The 22,369-nt window shown below is 43.8% G+C and overlaps 1 protein-coding gene across 1 annotated transcript in view; it reads right to left on the bottom strand.

Annotated features, from left to right (window-relative positions):
* The window catches only part of LOC139559274 (inactive phospholipase C-like protein 2), a 35,946-nt gene that overhangs the window by 12,683 nt on the left and 894 nt on the right, over nucleotides 1-22,369 (bottom strand). The window contains exons 2-6 of the mRNA XM_071375107.1: nucleotides 4,330-4,431; nucleotides 3,895-4,044; nucleotides 2,626-2,786; nucleotides 1,761-2,358; nucleotides 161-1,375 (exon numbers count right to left, since the gene is read on the bottom strand). Of these exons, the coding sequence (XP_071231208.1) occupies nucleotides 161-1,375; nucleotides 1,761-2,358; nucleotides 2,626-2,786; nucleotides 3,895-4,044; nucleotides 4,330-4,431 (2,226 nt within the window). The remainder of the gene's footprint in view (nucleotides 1-160; nucleotides 1,376-1,760; nucleotides 2,359-2,625; nucleotides 2,787-3,894; nucleotides 4,045-4,329; nucleotides 4,432-22,369) is intronic.

Here is a 22,369-nt window from a genome sequence, read left to right as displayed (position 1 = left end):
TGAATAACGGAACCGATACCATTCAACCATTAAGATAAGTGTACTGACTAACTGAAACAATACCATTCAACCATTAAGGAGCCAACAAGCCAGGCAGTGAATAGGAGCCTCCATTAAACAGATATAAATAAGCACCGCTGTCTATCTGCTAGCCACTTACCTTAACATGGAGCAGCTGAGGGGACACACCCGGCACAGAGTCTCTCGTATCGGCGCTGAAATACGACACCTCCTGTCGCATGATGGCGGGTCGCAGCACGTACCCACAATTCCCGTTCTGGCGGAACCAGGCGATGTTAAGGTCCATCATCAACCCGGGCGTCTGGTAGTTCATAGCCACAATCTGACAACCGCACTTCCACATGTCCTGTGGGTTCATGTTGCTGGAGTCGATGCGCATGGCGCTGGGGTAGACCCGCGACAGGAAGCGCTTGTTGTAGTTGACAAAGTCTCCTGGGCGCTCGCTGGCGCAGCGCACCGCTAGGGTCTCGTTGAACGAGCAGAGCTCCCAGGGTTTCTGGATAGAGAACGACATCTGGAAGTCTGTGAAACGTACTGACTTGCACAGAGTCACCAAGTCAGAGAGCTCCTTTAGGAGCTGGAACCGTTTAGGGGTAGTAGGAGGGGTCAGGGATTTAATGCTACTAGTACCACCACCCCCTCCACCTTTCTGCCCCCCCTCCCCCTCTCCTTCTCCACTGTTACCAGCCTTCATTCTCTGGCACATCTCCGCCCCCTCGTCTTCGTCAGTCACGTCCCCCTCCGCCCCCCCGCATCCCTCCTCCAACTTCTGCCCCTTCAACAGGATCTTGCCCCTCAGGGCATTAGGCGAGGGCAGGTACCCCTCCCCTTCCCTGAGGGGCTCCGTGTACAACCTCTCCCCCAGTATCTTCCTCAGGTGCTGGAGCATGACTATCTGCTGGCAGGGGGAGCAGTGGTTCTCCACACACAGGATCAGTGGAAACTCCGAAGCCTCGAACGCAAAACGACCGATCACATCCAGGACACAGTGGAACTTGACGGGCGAGGTGAGGGTGTGACCGGTATAAACCACGGGTTCGTCGTCAGGGCCATCCCAGACATCCACCTCCACACACCTGCAGCCCATCTTTAAAGCCCGGATGTAGCCGGTAATGTCAGCGGGCCCCCTGAACTGGTCTTCGATGAGGTAGGTGTTGTGGGAGGAGTTGATGTAGTAGTGGGATAAGGGCTGGCTCATGTCCTGGCACACCTGGCTGTGCTCCGGGTCAAAGAGGTGGCACTCCAGGGAGGTGAGATATCTGGTGAAACCGTCCAATGAGAGGCAGCCATGGCGACGTCCCTCCTCCGACGGCTCGTGGGATTGGATGAGCTCCAGACTGGTGTCTTCAGTCACCTAGACACGGAGGGCAGAGGAGAACAGAGAAATGAGCATCTCTTGAAGTGAAATTGTTATTTGTATTTCTAAATCGACAACGGTCTATTGGAGAGACACTTTATTTCTTATCAGCTAGACAGAGCTAAGGAGGGACAATAGAAGAGAAAAAGGGAGAGAAAACCCATTCAAACTGTCCTACTGGCAGAACAGAAAACCCATGAAACAGTCCTACTGGCAGAACAGAAAACCCATGAAACAGTCCTACTGGTAGAACAGAAAACCCATGAAACAGTCCTACTGGTAGAACAGAAAACCCATTGAAACTGTCCTACTGGCAGAACAGAAAACCCATGAAACCGTCCTACTGGCAGAACAGAAAAGTGGTCCTCTTCGCCATCCTTACCTGAGCCATGCCCTGCTCAACCTCCAGGAACCTCATTAGATCCTTGGTATCCAGGTACTCCTTGTTGCTAGAGAACTGCACCAGCAGGAAGTAAATCTCCGGTCGGGTGCAAAGGTCATGAAAGACCTCAATGAACTCCTCCTTGGTTACCCTGTCCTCTATCCCTCCTCTTCTGTTGTCTGCGTTTGCTCCAGTCCCAGCTCCAGATTCACCCCCATCCCTTTCCTCAGCTTCAGTCACAGCTGGAGCCCTATCCACATCGCCAGCTCCTGAGCCAATCACAGCTACAACTGAAGCCCCAACCTTTGCTTCAGCTCCAGCCACAGTTCCAACTCCAGATGTCCCGGGCCCATTCATCCTCTCCTTGACGCGATGGAGCTCCTTAAACCGGTGTTCCACTTTCTCACTCCTCACCCCAGGGTTAACACTCCTGATCAGACCTACAGCCGACCGCAAACTGATCCCCACCTCCTCTCCTCCACCCTGTCCATCTGAGACAACCATAGAGGAAAATGTCTCTGCTAGCCATGCGAGACGAAGGCTGTCCTCACTGCTGGCCATCATGTCTATGGCATGCTTCCCATACAGAATCAGATACCTAGGATGAGACAGAGACGGATTGCACAGAGATTGTCATAATTAAAAGATACCAGGGTAGGAAATACTATGGGAGTCATCTGTTCCAGTTGTTTTCATTCACTTCCATTGTCTAACTGTGAGTTCCATTTGGGTGTCAGTCTAGATTTACATCTTGAAGGATCTTGACATCCTTTTGACATGACACCTCTTAGCCATGGAGAGTTGTTTAAACTAAAGCACAACCAGATCTGGCAACCCAGCAAGACATTGTGGATATCTATCCTACCTCAGGCCAGTGACCCAGACGTTGGCCACCTCTGCAGAGTTAGCCACCAGGTCCAGAGCTTCATAGGTCTCTCCATAGATGATAGAGAAGGCACAGTCCTCAGAGATCTGGTCATAGACACCGTTGGTCCTAAAGGTCTCTGTGTTGCGGCCGGTGCGGACCTAGAAAGACACAAAGAAGGATCCAATCAAATGAGACCAAGTACAGAACAGTATACATGGGAGTCAACAGTTCTTATTGTTTCACTCAGTTCCATTCACTGACTGAGTTATATTTGGCTCCAAGACAGTGCTGAAGAATAGTCCATTCCTGATGAGTGCAAACTCCATTTAAATGTATTGCAGATCATTCAATTTAATTCCTCTGTTTTTTACAGGAAACCAGACGTCATTGCATTTATCAGGAGTTAACTCCATAAAGATTCATAACATCGCTGTCTCCACTTTGGTCTCCTCCTAGGTGTGTACATACCTCTCTGATGGAGGGGACGGCGATGCGGGTGTAGCTACCTACCTCTCTGATGGAGGGGACGGCGATGCGGGTGTTGCTACCTACCTCTCTGATGGAGGGGACGGCGATGCGGGTGTTGCTACCTACCTCTCTGATGGAGGGGACGGCGATGCGGGTGTTGCTACCTACCTCTCTGATGGAGGGGACGGTGATGCGGGTGTTGCTACCTACCTCTCTGATGGAGAGGACAGCGATGCGGGTGTTGCTACCTACCTCTCTGATGGAGGGGACGGTGATGCGGGTGTTGCTACCTACCTCTCTGATGGAGGGGACGGCGATGCGGGTGTTGCTACCTACCTCTCTGATGGAGGGGACGGCGATGCGGGTGTTGCTACCTACCTCTCTGATGGAGGGGACGGCGATGCGGGTGTTGCTACCTACCTCTCTTATGGAGGGGACGGCGATGCGGGTGTTGCTACCTACCTCTCTGATGGAGGGGACGGCGATGCGGGTGTTGCTACCTACCTCTCTGATGGAGGGGACGGCGATGCGGGTGTTGCTACCTACCTCTCTGATGGAGGGGACGGCGATGCGGGTGTTGCTACCTACCTCTCTGATGGAGGGGACGGCGATGCGGGTGTTGCTACCTACCTCTCTGATGGAGGGGACGGCGATGCGGGTGTTGCTACCTACCTCTCTGATGGAGGGGACGGCGATGCGGGTGTTGCTACCTACCTCTCTGATGGAGGGGACGGCGATGCGGGTGTTGCTACCTACCTCTCTGATGGAGGGGACGGCGATGCGGGTGTTGCTACCTACCTCTCTGATGGAGGAAACGGCGATGCGGGCCTTGTCTGACTCCTTCTTGGAGGGCTCCCATCGCAGGGCCTGCAGACCTGACTCCAGCAGGTAGTAGCGTTGGTAGACTCGTGAGTTGGAGCGCACCTTCCGAAACTCAGTACCCTCCATCTGGAGACAGATGAGACGTCAAACATGCACACACCTTGATCCTATTCCCTAGGAAGGGACTACCTGCACTTGAACAATAAGAAACAATTTTATTTTCGTTTTCCGTTGTGAAACGTTTTGCTACGGTGTGCACTAACGAATACCCCCAGTTATATTTCAGTCACTTATATAAAAACCAAAACAACAGACACTGCCACTTCAGAACTGTACAACTAGAATGTAACAAGTGTAACTAGTGTAGTAACTGGTTTATAACTAGTGTGTGTAACGGGTGATGTTCCCCACCATAGCGCTGATGCAGTCTGCAGCGCTGCTGATCTTCCTCTCAGAGAGACTGCTGCTGAAGGAGACCGTCTTCTTCCTCTCACGACCAGCACGAGACCCATCCTACAGAGAGATAGAGAGAGAAGGAGAGGATGTGTGGGGAATCGATAAGAGGAAATTGGGAAAGTGGGGAGAGAGAGAGAGAGATATTTATTAATCCAGATACACCTACACTCCTACCCTGCCCAGCAGCGGCTCATTTCACTGTGCTGGTGTTCTTTCTGATAACATGTGTCAGAATGCCTTCGACCTTCACCAATAACCCATTAATCAAACACTGACGGGCTTTAAATTCAAATTCCATGCCCCCTTGATGACTTTGGCCTCCGAATGATCTGAGTTCTATCACTGTTCCGCTCGAGGAGAGAGAGAGAGAGAGGGGTGGGTTTATTCAATTACGTGTATATCTAGCTCTAGATTTTTTTTGAACTGTCAAAGGCAATCTGTGGCAGCATCGGCGCTGGAGTCTGACAGAATGATGGAGAACCGGGGAAGAACAGAGGGGGCACGGTCACGTTCTGTAATCCAATCACGTTAACACACATTAAAAGGTTCCTCTAACGCAGCCAATGAATACCTTGGCAATCTTATCAATCAGCCTAGCCGATACCCAAGAATAGGTCTAACGCTGGTAAACATTCAACTTAAATCGGAGTAATGTAGAATCAATGTAGAATCTGAACCCACACAAACACCCATAGAGAAATGCACCAAACAAATAGGTGTAGGACCTGAGCAATCTTCGCTGCACAGCCTCCTGAATATATTTCTATAGGCCCATCTATCTCCTTCATCTTTATTTTACTGACTTTATTGTCTCCATGGGGACATTTTGTTGCAGTGTCATGTACACGTTTAAAGTGGCATTTAAATAACAAAACAAATTGACAATACAACTTTCATAACAGTTACTGAGTCGATAGGAACATTAGCCCGAGCTATTTAGGAGGGATATCACACCTGGCACAAATGACTGTCTAGTTGTCTGCGCCCAGAGGGGAGTAGTTCAAAGTCCGGGTACAGGGGGTGGCTTGGGTCTAAAATGATTTTGTGAGCCTGCTGAGGGCCCTGACCTTAAAGATCTCATCCAGGCCTGTCTGTTTGACTCCAAGTACCTTGCTTGCTGTGGTGATAATCCCTCTCAGCATATTTCTCTGGCTGACAGTGGCATTGCCAAACAAACAAACAATACAAAAAGTTGAAATACTCTCAATGAAAGATTTGTAAAACAGAGTAAGTATAGTACAGTCTATGTTAAAAGATCCCAGCTTTTTGAGAAAGTACAGTCTCGGTTGACTCTTTTTGTTGATAAGGTCTGTACATTTACTCCACTGAAGCTTATTGTCCAAGAGGACACCCAGATACCTTGTTCAGAAGCTTCAGTCATTTAGCACATCCTTTTATCTATGTCATAATGTTAAGGTTGACTGCATCATACACTGATCAGGGTCAAATGTTAGTTGGCTAGTCAGGTATAACCAATAACCTTTGACTGTTCAACTGTAAACAGCAGGACTGTTTGGTAAAAAGAGGAAGAGAGATTGCTGTGACATCACAGCAGCAAGATTTGTGACCTGTTGCCACAAGGAAAGGGCAACCAGTGAAGAACAAACACCATTGTAAATACAACCTATATTTAATGTTTATTTTCCCTTTTGTACTTTAACTAATTGCACATTATTACAACACTGTGTGTATATATACACATAATATGACATTTGAAATGTCTTAATTCTTTGGAACTTTAGTGAGTGTAATGTTTACTTTATTGAATATTATCCATTTCACTTGCTTTGGCAATGTCAACATATGTTTCCCATGGGGGGGGGGGGGGAAGAGAGAGCTAATCTGTTACTCAATAGGCTCTCCTTCCTGAGAACCAGTGTACCTTTTAATCACTCTTGTTGAAATATAAGCATATTTGCTGAACGGTAATTAAAGGTTGTGGAAAGCATTATTAGGTCTGTTGGGTTTGGCCGGGGTGAGTGTATTGCTATCCAGAACCACTAGGAATGGAAATGGAGACAGACACACACAAACACAAGGGCAGTGGGCTGACAAATGAAGCGAAGTTAAGAGAGAGAGAGAGAGAGGGGACAAGGAGTTCGGAGAACACCGAAGGGCAGCAGTGTTTTATCTGAGGAGTATGAATGAACGTGTGACCCGGGGGGATAGCAAGAGAGAGAGAACAGTGGTAGTGGGTTTTAAGTCCCTGTTCCTTCATGTAACTCCACCTCAAACAGGTGTTCTCCCAACAGGGATCAGGTATGTCTGATCATCATGCCTCCTTTATTCATCAACTCATGCTTCCCTTTTCTCTCTTCTCTATTCCCACTCTTTTTTTTGTTCCTGGAAGATAAAAAAAAGGGTATCCCTTTCCTCTCTGCTGCGTCTTTGAGAATATCTTTGGAGAAACCCTGGTTACACGCCAGACAGACAGACAGACAGACAGACAGACAGACAGACACTAGCTCCAGTGATGCCAAAGAAAATCAATGTGGCACTAAATCTACAGTACTTCATCAGTACCAGTGTGGTTTCTCCCGGCCATTCACACCCAGGTGCACATAAAGCGCCTTGAGACCAAGTGATAATGACTGGACATAAATACCATCTAAATGCAATCAATGACTTGTTTATCTTGCAGTCTAAAGGCCTGTGTCTGTACCATGTATAGCTTAGACACAAGACTTCCGTTACTGATACTTCCCCAATCAGAGGTGTCCCAGATGGCACTCTATTCCCTATACAGTATAGTACACCACCTTTGACCAGAGCCCTATGTGGTGCCATTTCACATATAGCCAGACAATGGCCGTGTCCTAAATCTGGCTTGCCTACTACTTATTTAAACTGCAAACTTTGTACTAATCGTACTGCATACTATTTAGAACGTACTGTTTAGTACGATCATATGCAGTAAGGTCCAAATATCAACATACTACTCATCCATACTGAGAATGTGTCATCATATGTGCAATCCAGCTTGTTCCCAGCCGTTTGTTGATGTTTGTGGAACACGTCCCCTATTCTGATTATCAGCTGTTGTCGAACATGCCTGTGTGAAAAGAAGATTCTCATCCTCAAAAGTGTGCAGTGAATTCTACTAGATGAAAAGCCAAACTGAGCATGACATCCTGGCATTTAAAGCATACTAGATTATTGAAATTGCACATAATATAAACCTACATGTTTTTGCTAGAGGTCCAGCGGCATGGCCGATTAATTAGGGCCGATTTCAAGTTTTCATAACATTCGATAATCGGCATTTTTGGATTCCAATTATGGCCGATTACATTGCAATCCACGAGGAGACTGCGTGGCAGGCTGACCACCTGTTACGCGAGTGCAGCAAGAAGCCAAGGTAAGTTGCTAGCTAGCATTAAACTTACCGTATAAAAAACAATCAATCTTCACATAATCACTAGTTAACAACACGTGGTTGATGATATTACTAGGTTAACTAGCTTGTCCTGTGTTGCATATAATAAATGTGGTGCCTGTTAATTTATCATTGAATCACAGCCTACTACGCAAAATGGGTGATGATTTAACAAGCGCATTCGCGAAAAAAGCACAATCTTTGCTTGAATGTACCTAACCATAAACATCAATGCCTTTCTTAAAATCAATACACAGAAGTATATTTTTTTAAACCTGCATATTTAGTCAAAAGAAATTCATGTTAGCAGGCAATATTAACTAGAGAAATTGTGTCACTCTCTTGCGTTCATTGCACACAGAGTCAGAGTATATGCAACAGTTTGGGCCACCTGGCTCGTTGCGAACTAATTTGCCTGAATTTTACATAATTATGACATAACATTGAAGGTTGTGCAATGTAACAGCAATATTTAGACAGCGGCTTGTATTTCTGTGTTTATTATATTATAATTAAGTATATGATTTGATAGAGCAGCCTGACTGAGCGGTGGTAGGAGGCAGCAGGCTCGTAATACCCTGACTGCTCGCGTGAGTGAGCGTTGCAAAATAAATTTAGAAATCTGTTATTCAGTTATTGCGCTCGCGCGCGTCAACAGGCATCTGCGTTGCCAAGGGCTAAAATAGAAGTCCTTTCAATTTCTGACACAGATCGCGCTGTAAGTCCAGTCTCTCCCATCTCCTCATTGGTTTATAGAAGCAGGTACCCACGTGCCATCTCCTCGTGGGTGATTGAAAGACGAAAAGTGTTGCCGGTTGTCGTGGTAAAACTATGAAAGTTTAAATGCCATTCACCATATAAGTTCTAAGATGAAAAAGGCCAGAAGTGTTTTATGTGTGGAACAATTGTCGGAGTAGAGAACCTTGTGCATTTCAGGTAAAATAACAACCTAATGTTTATATCCCAGGGCAAATTAGCTAGCAACAGCAAGCTAGCTAAATAGGACAAATTAGCTAGCAAGTGCAAGCTAACTAGCTAAATTGCCATAAATGTTTAATGCTTTTCAATCGGTCCCCAAATTAATGTTATTGGTTTAGAGTTTGTTTTGATATTTTAACCTGCGTGTCGTGATCGCGTTTGGTGTAGGGGGACAAAATAAATTTATGCACGATGGCGCACGATGGCGCACGCGTGCAGCGGTATGGGTTCCGTGTTATCAATGCTTGCTTCACAGCGCTGTTTATGTCGTCAAGCCTATCAACTTCTGGGATTAGGCTGCCACTACTAAGGTGCCTATTAGAACATCCAATAGTCAAAGGTATATGAAATACAAATGGTATAGAGAGAAATAGTCGACGCGTCCTAAATCCTATAATAACTACAACCTAAAACTTCTTAACAGGGAATATTGAACCACCAGCTTTCATATGTTCTGAGCAAGGAACTTAAAGTTAGCTTTTTTTACATGGCACACATTTCACTTTTACTTTCTTCTCCAACACTGTGTTTTTGCATTATTTAAACCAAATTGAGCATGTTTCATTATTTGAGACAAAATAGATTTTATGTATTATATTAAGTTTAAAAAAAGTGTTCATTCAGTACTGTTGTAATTGTCATTATTACAAATATATATATATTTTTTTTTTATATATATATTTTTTTAAATCGGCCGATTAAACGGTATCGGCTTTTTTTGGTCCTCCAATAATCGGTGTCGGCGTTGAAAAATCATAAAATCGGTCGACCTCTTGTTTTTGCATACTATTTAGGAGGCAAGTGTGGGTATTGGGACAAGGCCAGTAACAAGTCTCTAGAGCATGATATGTAGTTCTATGAGGATATTGTCTCACAGAGGTTTGTGTTGATCTGGAGGAGCAAATGCCATGTGACCTATTCAATAGACTGATTCAATTACAGTCTCTATAGGGCCACTTCATTTGTCATATGTCTACACACAACCTCAGTGCACGTATCAATATACACACACACACACACACACACACCTCGTACGTCAATATAGACCCTGAACAAATGACCTTGAAAAGAGAGTACCTGGGCACACAAACACACTCATTCAGTTATACACAAGTGACCAATGTGCACCTGTACGCAGGCTTATAAAGACAAGCATGGTGAGAAAAACAAACAAGCACACACAGTGTACACTGTCTTCTAAAATGTTTGCCAAAGAGTCATGTAGCCTTTACCGATCTGTAACCTCTGCTTGAATGATAGAATTAGCCACGCTACCTTAACCACACTCAGTCTGTGTGTGTGTGTGTGTTTATGCGTCGGTGGGAGAAAGAGAGAGAAAGAAACAAAATCTTTGTCCTCAACAGTTCTCTCCTTGTCGCCAGTGTTTCTCATAGATTCGAGACATATGGTGAAAACCTCCCATCGCCACTCTGAAGCCTTCAAAACAGGAAGCTTGGAAGCAGTGGTCAGTCACAAAGCAACTTCCTGTGGTGGTCTGGGGCATCACAGGAAGAACTGAACTGAAGAGCCAAGCTCCTAGACATGAGACAAAGCTGCATCCAAATGGCACCCTATTCCCTACGTAGTGCACTACTTTTGACCAGGGCCCATAGGGCACAAACAAGATTGTAGATGCATTGAAACCACAGAGTTGTGTTCTCTGAAATGAAGTTGTTGGGAAGCCTTGTGAATGTTTTTTTTATCACAAATGTATGTATCCTACACTAAATATGCAAAAGTATGTGGACACCCCTTAAAATTAGTGGATTTGGCTATTTCAGCCACACCCGTTGCTGACAGGTGTATAGAATCGAGCATGCAACCAAGCAATCTCCATAGACAAACATTGACAGTAGAATGGCCTTACTGAAGAGCTCAGTGACTTTCAACGTGGCACTGTCATAGGATGCCACCTTTCCAACAAGTCTGTTCATCAAATGTCTACCCTTCTAGAGCTGCCCCAGTCAACTGTAAGTGCTGTTATTGTAAAGTGGAAACATCTAGGAGCAACAACGGCTCAGCCGCGAAGTGGTAGGCCACACAAGCACACAGAACAGGACCACCGAGGGCTGAAGCTCAGAAAAATCCTCTGACCTTGGTGGCAACACTCACTACCGAGTTTCAAACTTCCTCTGGAAACAACGTGAGCTGAAATGGGTTTCCATGGCCGAGCAGCCGCAAACAAGCCTAAGATCTCCATGCTAAGCATCGGCTGGAGAGGTGTAAAGCTTGCCGCCATTGGACTCTGGAGCAGTGAAAACGCGTTCTCTGGAGTGATGAATCACGCTTCACCATCTGGCAGTCCAACAGACAAATCTGGGCTTAGCAGATGGCAGGAGAACACTACAGTTGGCACTATGCATTGAGGCAGGTAAAGTTTGGTGGAAGAGGAATAATGGTCTGGGGCTCTTTTTCATGGTTCGGGCCCTTTAGTTCCAGTGAATGGAAATCTTAACACCATAGCATACACTGGCACTCTAGAAGATTCTGTGCTTCCAACTTTGTGGAAACAGTTTGGGGAAGGCCCTTTCCTGTTTCAGCATAACAATTCCCCCGTGCACAAAGCGAGGTCCATACAGAAATGGTTTGTCGAGATCGGTGTGGAAGAACTTGGGATGAATTGGAACGCCGACTGCGATCCAGGCCTAATCGCCCAACATCAGTGCCCGACCTCACTAATGCTCGTGGCTGAATGGAAGCAAGTCCCTGCAGCAATGTTCCAACATCTAGTGGAAAGCCTTCCCAGAATATATACATGTAGGTCCATCATAATTTCTACATATTCTATCTAGTTTTAGACGTTCAAGTGTGGCCTGAGCAGACAGGAGAGATCCATGTTACTGGATTATATGGGTGAATGAACAGATGGAGAGAGAGAAAGATGGAGAACAAGAGAAGGAAACGGCAGATAGGCCTTGAGAAGCAGGGAGAGGTTGAGGTTCTGAGGGGAAGTATGAGGAATAAACAGGGGATATAGCTAAAATGAAAGGTTCATCTGTGATAGATAGAGGTATGGCGAAAGAGAGCGAGGAGAGAGATAGACGTGGGGGGATGGAGGTCGGAACAGAGAATACTGTGTGTGCTAAATAAATCCAAGCCTTTCCTGGAATGCATTAATACTGAAAGCTTTGGCACACGGACAGACCACATTCCTAAATCACAGACCCTTTAATCAACCATTCTCTAACCTATGACCTAATTCCAGAAGATAAAGCTGTGTGTGAAAGTGTGTGAGGGTGTGTGCGCGTTGTATGGATAGGTGCCTTGCAGCAGGTAGTCTCTAGTCTATCTATGCTGTCACTTAGCAACTTCAGATGCAAACATGGTGTTCAAATCATGGTCTCAGAACACAAGTGTGTAATCAACACCCACCCAGAATGAGCCTAATTACAGAACACTCCAGTCAGCAGAATTAGAATGTTTTCAGAATACTGTAAAATCTCAGGATATAAAAAAATTCTAATTAAATAATGGCAATAGGAATTATCCTTTAAGTGGACGACAAAAAATAATAAATACTTGGGATGCTTGACAAAGAAACAAATATATAAAGATAACTTTATCCCATTAGCAGATTGAATGAAATGGAACAATCCTCCCATCAATTGTACAGGTAGAATAAACCTCTTCAGAATGGCATGGCTCCCAAAAGTATCCTCGGTCATAACAGACTTCATATGGGCAAATAAAACTCATAGAATAAAATAGGAAGGTTTTACAGCTTCCTCAGTCTGAGGGTGGCTTTAACATTCCAGATGTGGAACTTTAACCTTCCAGATGGCAACTCGCCACCCAACGAGACTTGAGATGTATAGTTAAATGCACCAGAAACTGGAACAATGGGTACATATTGAAGATGCGCATGCTCAATCACAGATTATTTTGACATGTTTGTTTTCAAAGGATGGAACTAAGAACATGAACAAGTTCCCAGTTAGAACACTATAACAACATGGAATATTAAACTGGTTCTACCAGAATCAATATCACTCCTAAAAACACTCCCCTATTGAACAGGGAAGCTTTTCAGAATTCACTAATAAACTCACCCACATGGAAAACTAAAAGGTATAAAATAAATGACTTGGTAACAGGAAATACAGTTATTTCCATGACAGAATTAAAAAGCCATTTTGGACTGACCAATGTGACATTTTCAAATACATGCAACTTAAAAGTTGTATATCACAACATTTTTATTTAAATCTTTTGGATATCAGAGCAATGTGGAAGTAGTTCTATTTTAGTCAGAAAATGAAATTCATATGACAGTTAAGATATATAAAATCTTGCAGAGAACATATCCAACTGACAATCTCTTAGAAAAAAATATAAACTAAACTATTGGAACCAAGACCTAAAAATAACTGATATAAATGGCACAAGATGGAGGGAGTGTTGGAACATAACGAAATAAATTACAATTAAAGAAAATGTACGCTTAATCCAGTATAAACTAATGTACAGAATGGATTATTCAAGAAACAAAATCGACAGCACAACGGCAGAGTCATATCTTAAGTGTAAAATTACAAATTACTCAATAATTAATGCTTTCTGAGAGTGGTATAAAGTCCAAAGGTTATGGGCGGAGTTAGAAAGTTGGCTGTCAGAAGTTTTACAATGTATATGTACTTTTAATCCATCTATCTGCATATTTGAAGACACGGCATATGAGGGTGCGGTGAGATTCCCAATGGGTTGGACCATACTTTTCTCATCAATTATTTTGAAAAAACTTTACTTAACTGGAAATCAAATGATTCTCCATCGTTAAAACAGAGGATTAATCAAATTAGTTATTTAAATATTGACAAAAGGTGGGCTACAGAGAGAAACAAAACAGTGCAATTTGAAGCCATATGGCAGAAAGTGTTACAAGCACTGAAGATATCCCAAAAATTTGAAATGAGAAGGGATGTTATTGTGAGACGGACAGGATGGGTATGAATACAGTGGGAGCATGTGGGTCTGAGCAATTATGTCATTAATGTTTGTTGAAATGAATGTATGTCTGAGTTGGTGTTTTTGTCTTTATTCTTCTTTTTTTCTCTGTATGCTGAAGGTTGGGCAGTCCCAGCCAACATCATGTCTAGTTTAGTGGAGCTATGTTTGTGGAATGTTAAGTTGTCTTTGTATATTGTTTATAACATAAAACAAATTATTTCAAAAATAATTAGGATGTACAGTAGGTCATTAGTGGGCAGACTACTAATTAAGAGACGATCAAGAGACACACAGTAGGTACCAGCAGGCGTAAACACACGGCTATCTGAGATCTCTGTGCTAAAAACAAACACACACACACAACCAAACCCATCACGCAAAAAAATTAAATCAATGTTCTGAACAAGGAGTCAAAGTGGTATGTGTAGGCCTAACTATGATCATTTTTGTCCCACTTCCTCAACTGTGTGTGTGTGTATGACATTCATGCACTTTGTGTGCGCATGCGTGCGTGCGTATGTATGTACATGATACAGTATGGGAAAGGAAGACACTGTTACAACGGGGAGGAGAAACAGGAAGTGTGAAGTGGTTGTGTCATTCCCTCAGCAACAACATGATTCAAGACACCATTTACTTCACAACACCCACACCAATCCATAACCAGCAGATGGACTGTCAAGTCAAAACCACCAATTAAGAGCTCACCAGAAGTATCTCTCCTCAAGTCAAAACCACCAACTAAGAGCTTACCAGAAGTGTCTCTCCTCAAGTCAAAACCACCAACTAAGAGCTCACCAGAAGTGTCTCTCCTCAAGTCAAAACCACCAACTAAGAGCTTACCAGAAGTGTCTCTCCTCAAGTCAAAACCACCAACTAAGAGCTTACCAGAAGTATCTCTCCTCAAGTCAAAACCACCAACTAAGAGCTTACCAGAAGTGTCTCTCCTTCTGTACAAATCTTTGATGTTCCAGATGAGATGCATGTGTTAGGATGATTCTCAGGTAAAAGGCGGACATGATGAAGGTCATTCAGACAGCGAGTTAACCACAGTTTCTGCTTAAAACGTGACAGCAGCCCTCAGCTGTCCTGTAGGCACTTAGTTCAACCCCAAACCTACTGAACCACCAGAGGCTGGAGGGTAGTGGAGTTTGAGCTATCAAGCACATTGTAAATATTTGGTTGTTTGGGCATGAGCAGGGTATTTGTTTGGTTGTTTGGGCATGAGCAGGGTATTTGTTTGGTTGTTTGGGCATGAGCAGGGTATTTGTTTGGTTGTTTGGGCATGAGCGGGGTATTTGTTTGGTTGTTTGGGCATGAGCGGGGTATTTGTTTGGTTGTTTGGGCATGAGCAGGGTATTTGTTTGGTTGTTTGGGCATGAGCAGGGTATTTCTTTGGTTGTTTGGGCATGAGCAGGGTATTTGTTTAAAATGTAGGACGCCTCAGTGAAGCCTTGGTGAGTTAGGGGGAATCTGGTGATTGTTATTACACACACACACACACACAGTTGAAGACGGAAGTTTACATACAGTACACTTGGGTTAGAGTCATTAAAACTCGTTTTTCAACCACTCCACAAATTTCTTGTTAACAAACTATAGTTTTGGCAAGTCGGTTAGGACATCTACTGTGTGCATGACACAAGTCATTTTTCCAACAATTGTTTACAGACAGATTATTTCACTTATAATTCACTGTATAACAATTCCAGTGGGTCAGAAGTTTACATACACTAAGTTGACTGTGCCTTTAAACAGCTTGGAAAATTCCAGAAAATGATGTCATGGCTTTAGAAGCTTCTGATTGGCTAATTGACATCATTTGAGTCAATTGGAGGTGTACCTGTGGATGTATTTCCAGGCCTACCTTCAAACTCTTTGCCTCTTTGCTTGACATCATGGGAAAATCAAAAGAAATCAGCCAAGACCTCAGAAGAAAAATTTGTAGGCCTATGTAACCAAATTGTATCTATGATCGTATGCTATCCATGTTTTTGGTATGTTATTTTGATATCTGAAGATTAATCAATGATATCAAGCCACACCTGGCCATGATTACAGACACCTGTGTGTGTCCTTTGATACTATATAAAACTAGTGAACTGCAGTGTTTGTCATTATACCCTGATGAAGACAGCTTGTCTGTTGAAACGTTGATTATTAAATTATTGCATCTGAGCTCCTAGAGTGTGCGGCTCTCCTTAAATTGTTAAAGTGTTCTACTCCGCTAGCCAGTGCCTCGCCTAAACAGGTGTACGTTTCTTTTGCCTCTAGATGGTTGTACTGATACACCATCCAAAGTGTCATTAACTTCACCATGCTCAAAGGGATATTCCATGTCTGTTTTTTTTACCCATCTACCAATAGGTACTCTTCTTTGCAAGGCATTGGAAAAACCTCCCTGGTCTTTGTGGTTGAATTCACTGCTCAACTGAGGGGCCTTACAGATACTCCTATGTGTAGGGTACAGAGATGAGGTAGTCATTCACAAATCATGTTAAACACTATTATTGCACACAGAATGAGTCCATTCAACTTATGTGACTTGTTAAGCACATTTTTACTCCTGAACTTATTTAGGCTTGCCATAACAAAGGGGTTTAAAACGTATTGACTCAAGACATTTCAGCATTTCATTTTAATTCATAAACATTTTTAAAAACATAATTCCACTTTGACATTATGGGGTATTGTGTGTAGGCCAGTGACATAAATTTCTATTTAATCAATTTTAAATTCAGACTAACACAACAAAATGTGGGAAAAGGGGGGGGGGTGAATACATTCTGAAGGCTCTGCATGCATGTATGAATGTGTGGAAAACAGGATTAGCTGTGTGATTCAGAAAACGTAATTTGTTCCTTCACAACCACTGAAGGAAAAATATTTAAAGTTGTTGGTTTGCTGTGGTTACTTGCTCTAAAACAACCTGAAGCAACCGGAAGTGGTCTAAAGTAGGCCAAAGCATGTTAAAGTGGGCCAAAGATGTCAATCAATGTTAACCAACGTAGCAGGTTGGAGGAGCTACAATTCAAACCATATCCTTCCCCAGCTGTCTGCCAACCCCCCAGGCTAACACTGTTCTCACAGTCAGAACACACACACACACACACACACACTGGGCAAGCATTAATACTCATACAATACTACAAACACAGACCAGATTTGTCATCCAAACAGTTGAAAATATACCACTCAAGTTCCAAACAAACTCACTACACCTAACCACCTCTGCTGCCCCTCCATACGCAGAGACAGGGTGCTAGACATATACAGGGTACCACTCAGAGACAGGGTACTAGACATATACAGGGTACCACTCAGAGACAGGGTACTAGACCTATACAGGGTACCACTCAGAGACAGGATACTAGACAGGGTACCCCTCAGAGACAGGGCACCCCTCAGAGACAGGGCACCCCTCAGAGACAGGGCACCCCTCAGAGACAGGGCACCCCTCAGAGACAGGGCACCCCTCAGAGACAGGGCACCCCTCAGAGACAGGGCACTACCCAGAGCACCCTTACATACCTACTCAGCCTGCACGTACACCAGACAAGAAGAGAGGATTAAACAGGCCTCTGTTCCAAAGAGGTTAACCATGTAGGGAATAGGGCACCATGTGAGATGCAGCCCAGGAGGCCAAGGATGGAGAGAGAAAGAGGGGGTAAGAGGAGGATAGGAGGGAGAGAGGAAGAGGGGGTAAGAGGAGGATAGGAGGGAAGAGGAAGAGAAGAAAAGCAATAGGGAGGAAAGACAGAAAAATAGGAGAGGTGATCTCCAGGCATATGAGACAGACAGTTAAACTCTCCCCTACATGCCCCTATCCAAACACACACACAGCCAAATGCTCGGAATTATGTTCAAAAGGTCAATAATGTCATATCTCCAGTTTTCCTACATACTGTACCACATAGGGATTGATCTTATCCCGAGGATCATGATCCAAACACACCAACACAGTCGTGAGGATGGCACGACAACACCTCTCCCCCCCAGGACGCTGAAAAGATTTGGCATGGGCCCTCAGATCCTCAAAAATTCTACAGCTGCACCATTGAGAGCATCTTGACTGGCTACATCCCCACTTGGAATGGCAACTGCTTGACATGCGAGTGTAAAGCACAACATAGTGTAGTGCGTATGGCCCAGTACATCACTAGGGCCGAGCTCCCTGCCATCCAGGACCTCTATACCAGGCTGTCAGAGGATGGCCCGGAAAATTGTCGAAGACTCCAGCCAACCAAGTCATAGACTGTTCTCTCTGCTACCACACGGCAAGCAGTACCGGAGCACCAAGTCTGAAACCAACAGGACCCTGAACAGAGCACCAAGTCTGGGACCAAAAGGCTCCTGAACAGAGCACCAAGTCTGGGACCAAAAGGCTCCCGAACAGCTTCTACACCCCAAGCCATAAGACTGCTGAACAGTTAATAAAAATGGCTACCCTGAATATTTACATTGACCCCCTTTTTATTTGCACCGACTCTATGCACACTCACTGGACTCTACCCACACAAATCACTGGACTCTACCCACACAAATCACTGGACTCTACCCACACAAATCACTGGACTCTACCCACACAAATCACTGGACTCTACCCACACAAATCACTGGACTCTACCCACACAAATCACTGGACTCTACTCAGGCAGGTCACCCATGACACAAGTCAGTATTCGACATCCATCCATGTCTGAGGATGTCGGGCGATGAAGAGGAAACCGGCCGCTGGGGGCAACAGTGAGCGCTGTTACCTTGAAGGAGGCTTTGTGGACAGGGATGGGTGTCAGCATCTGCCTGTGGTTCCAAATGTTGCATGTTCGAATCCAGCGATAGAAAGTTGTTTTTGATATTTTTGTTTTGTGCCTAACCCAAACATTAACCCTTACCTTAAATATTCAGAGTTAATGCCTTACCTTAACCATTCAGAGTTAATGCTTAATCTTAACCTTGGAACGATAAAGAGAGGTAACCAAACACTTTGAAATGTGATGTTTGAGAAACATGGATGAACATCTAATTGTGATGTGAGACTGAGAGCTGGTGGCTCTACCCACACAGTCACACATATTACACTGACACTCCAACACAAACTACATATGCTCACACACACTGCTGCTACTATGTGTATTATTTATCCTGGTTGCCTAGTCATTTTCACCCCTACCTACATGTACATATTACCCATGCACATTGACTCGGTACCGGTAATCCTTGTATATAGTCTCATTATTGTATTGTGTTACTATTTCCTATTTTTTTTTTTGGGGGGGGGGGGGGGGGGGCTTGTAAGTAAGCATTTCACAGTAAAGTCTACACCTGTTGTATTCTGCACGTGACAAATAAAATTGTATTTGATTTTAATTCTTGAGATGAACCATACAGGTTGTTTTCATGTGGGCAGCAGCGGTGTGCAAAGAAGAATGGGCAGGGGAATGAGATGAGCAACTAGGGTGCTAGCTAGTGAATGATAGTCAACTGACTACTTGTGGCAAACTTAAATGTGTTAGACATCAGTGTGTAGGCTACGTGGCTCACTTTAGTTGGTAGAGCATGGCGCTTGCAAAGGCAGGATTGTGGGTTTGATTCCCACTGGAGACACCCATATAAAAATCTATGCATGCACTACTGTAAGTTTATTTATTTATTTCCAAAGTGACATTGGATAAAAGCGCCAGTGAAATATATGTATGTATGTACAGTGGGGCAAAAAAGTACTTAGTCAGCCACCAATTGTGCAAGTTCTCCCACTTAAAAAGGTGAGGCCTGTAATTTTCATCATAGGTACACTTCAACTATGACAGACAAAATGAGAAGAAAAAAATCCAGAAAATCACATTGTAGGATTTTTTATGAATTTATTTGCAAATTATGGTTGAAAATAAGTATTTGGTCACCTACAAACAAGCAAGATTTCTGGCTCTCACAGACCTGTAACTTCTTCTTTAAGAGGCTCCTCTGTCCTCCACTCATTACCTGTATTAATGGCACCTGTTTGAACTTGTTATCAGTATAAAAGACACCTGTCCACAACCTCAAACAGTCACACTCCAAACTCCACTATGGCCAAGACCAAAGAGCTGTCAAAGGACACCAGAAACAAAATTGTAGACCTGCACCAAATTTCTTGTTAACAAACTATAGTTTTGGCAAGTCGGTTAGGACATCTACTGTGTGCATGACACAAGTAATTTTTCCAACAATTGTTTACAGACAGATTATTTCACTTATAATTCACTGTATCACAATTCCAGTGGGTCAGAAGTTTACATACACTAAGTTGACTGTGCCTTTAAACAGCTTGGAAAATTCCAGAAAATTATGTCATGGCCTTAGAAGCTTCTGATAGGCAAATTTACATAATTTGAGTCAATTGAAGACCTCAGAAAAAAAATTGCAGCCCTCCACAAGTCTGGTTCATCCTTGGTAGCAATTTCCAAACGCCTGAAGGTACCACGTTCATCTGTACAAACAATAGTACGCAAGTATAAACACCATGGGACCACACAGCCATCATACTGCTCAGGAAGGAGACTCGTTCTGTCTCCTAGAGATTAACGTACTTTGGTGAGAAAAGTGCAAATCAATCCCAGAACAGCAAAGGACCTTGTGAAGATGCTGGAGGAAATAGGTACAAAAAGTATCTATATCCACAGTAAAGCTCAGCAAGGAAGAAGCCACTGCTCCAAAACTGCCATTAAAAAAGCCAGACTACGGTTTGCAACTGCACATGGGGACAAAGATCGTACTTTTTGGATAAATGTCCTCTGGTCTGATGAAACAAAAATAGAACTGTTTGGCCATAATGGCCATCATTATGTTTGGAGGAAAAAGGGGGATGCTTGCAAGCCAAAGAAAACCATCCCAACCGTGGGGGTTGTGGGGGTGCTTTGCTGCAGGAGGGACTGGTGCACTTCACAAAATAGGTGGCATCATGAGGAAGGAAAATAATGTGGATATATTGAAGCAACATCTCAAGACATCAGTCAGGACGTTAAAGCTTGGTCGCAAATGGGTCTTCCAAATGGACAATGACCCCAAGCATACTTCCAAAGTTGTGGCAAAATGGCTTAAGGACAACAACGTCAAGGTATTGGAGTGGTCATCACAAAGCCCTGACCTCAATCCTATAGAAAATGTGTGGGCAGTACTGAAAAAGCGTGTGTGAGCAAGGAGGCCTACAAACCTGACTCAGTTACACCAGCTCTGTCAGGAGGACTGGGCCAAAATTCACCCAACTTATTGTGGGAAGCTTGTGGAAGGCTACCTGAAACGTTTGACCCAAGTTAAACAATTTTAAAGGCAATGCTTCCAAATACTAATTGAGTGTATGTAAACTTCTGACCCACTGGGAATGTGATGAAATGAATAAAATCTGAAATAACTCTATTATACTGACATTTCATTCTTAAAATAAAGTGGTGATCCTAACTGACCTAAGACAGTGAATTTTTTACTAGGATTAAATGTCAGGAATTGTGAAAAACTGAGTTTAAATGTATTTGGCTAAGGTGTATGTAAACTTCCGACTTCGTATGTATGTATGTTGCTTTGTGTTCTGTTGTCCCATGCCGTGTCGTTCTTTGCTGCCCTTTGAAGAGTTTGTGTTGCAAGTTAGACGTGTGCTGTAGCTATCACCACCACATCAAACAAACGCAGCAACGGCAGATAGCAGCGCTGTGGCTCCACACTCTGCTGCATACGTCGAGCAGCACTGCCCTTGCAGAGAAGTCATTTAACACCACTAACAGCCCAGCGTGGGACAGAGCTGGTTATTTTCGGCGCCACACAACTTTTCTGAAGCATGACAGAAAGGGAAACACATTTGTGTTTCTGACTATCCTTTACTGGCAACGCAGAAACAAATAAAGTCAACGAATAGAAAGAGAAAGAGAAAAAAGGAGAGAGGAAGGAAGTTAGAGAGAGTATGAAAGTGACAGCAACAAAACATGAGAGAAAGTTAGACAGATGAGAGAGAGAGGGCGAGAGAGAGAGAGAGGGCGAGAGAGAGAGAGAGAGTGAGAGAGTCATCAGTATCTCTAACTTTTCGTGACTCAAAGCAACATTGCAACATCAAATGTGAGGAAATTGGCCAACCTCCTGCCCTGCCAAGCGCTGGGAGCGAATCAGACCGGCACAGAGCCAACATTGACGACAAGTCATTCCTCTGTCGGGAGCAGTATAATACAAAACTGGCAACGTAAGAGATCAATATAAGGCCTAATAAAACATTCAGCAAAACCTACAACACAAGATGAACTGTTTGGACAAGCCCAAAGTTGATGAATTACATTAAAGTCCCATAAAGAAACATGAGTCTTGCTATGATCACAGATCAAGCAATGATTTCATCACATACTTGAGTCCTTCTCAACAGTTGTCAGATTACCTTCGGGATGTGAAGATGAAGGACTTATTTCAAAGTTTAAAAGTCAGTCTAAAGTAGAAGAATAAAGAGGGAGGAGCTGGGTCAGATGGGTCATTCCATCCAGCCCAGTCCAAAGATCTACGAATAAGTCTCTGTCTTGACGACGAAGGCAACGCAAAGCTAGTTTAGTGATAGGCATTAAAAACACTGCCAAATAGTAGCCTAATTTATTTCAAGCATTTATTGCGTTCATTGCCAGCAGCTGGAGCTCAAGTATCTGGGGTGCATCTCAATAGTCTAAAGGCGCTACCTCTCCTTGT

This window comes from Salvelinus alpinus, chromosome 29, assembly GCF_045679555.1.
Source record: "Salvelinus alpinus chromosome 29, SLU_Salpinus.1, whole genome shotgun sequence".
Classification (NCBI taxonomy): domain Eukaryota; kingdom Metazoa; phylum Chordata; class Actinopteri; order Salmoniformes; family Salmonidae; genus Salvelinus; species Salvelinus alpinus.
This window is presented reverse-complemented; position numbering and strand designations above follow the sequence as displayed.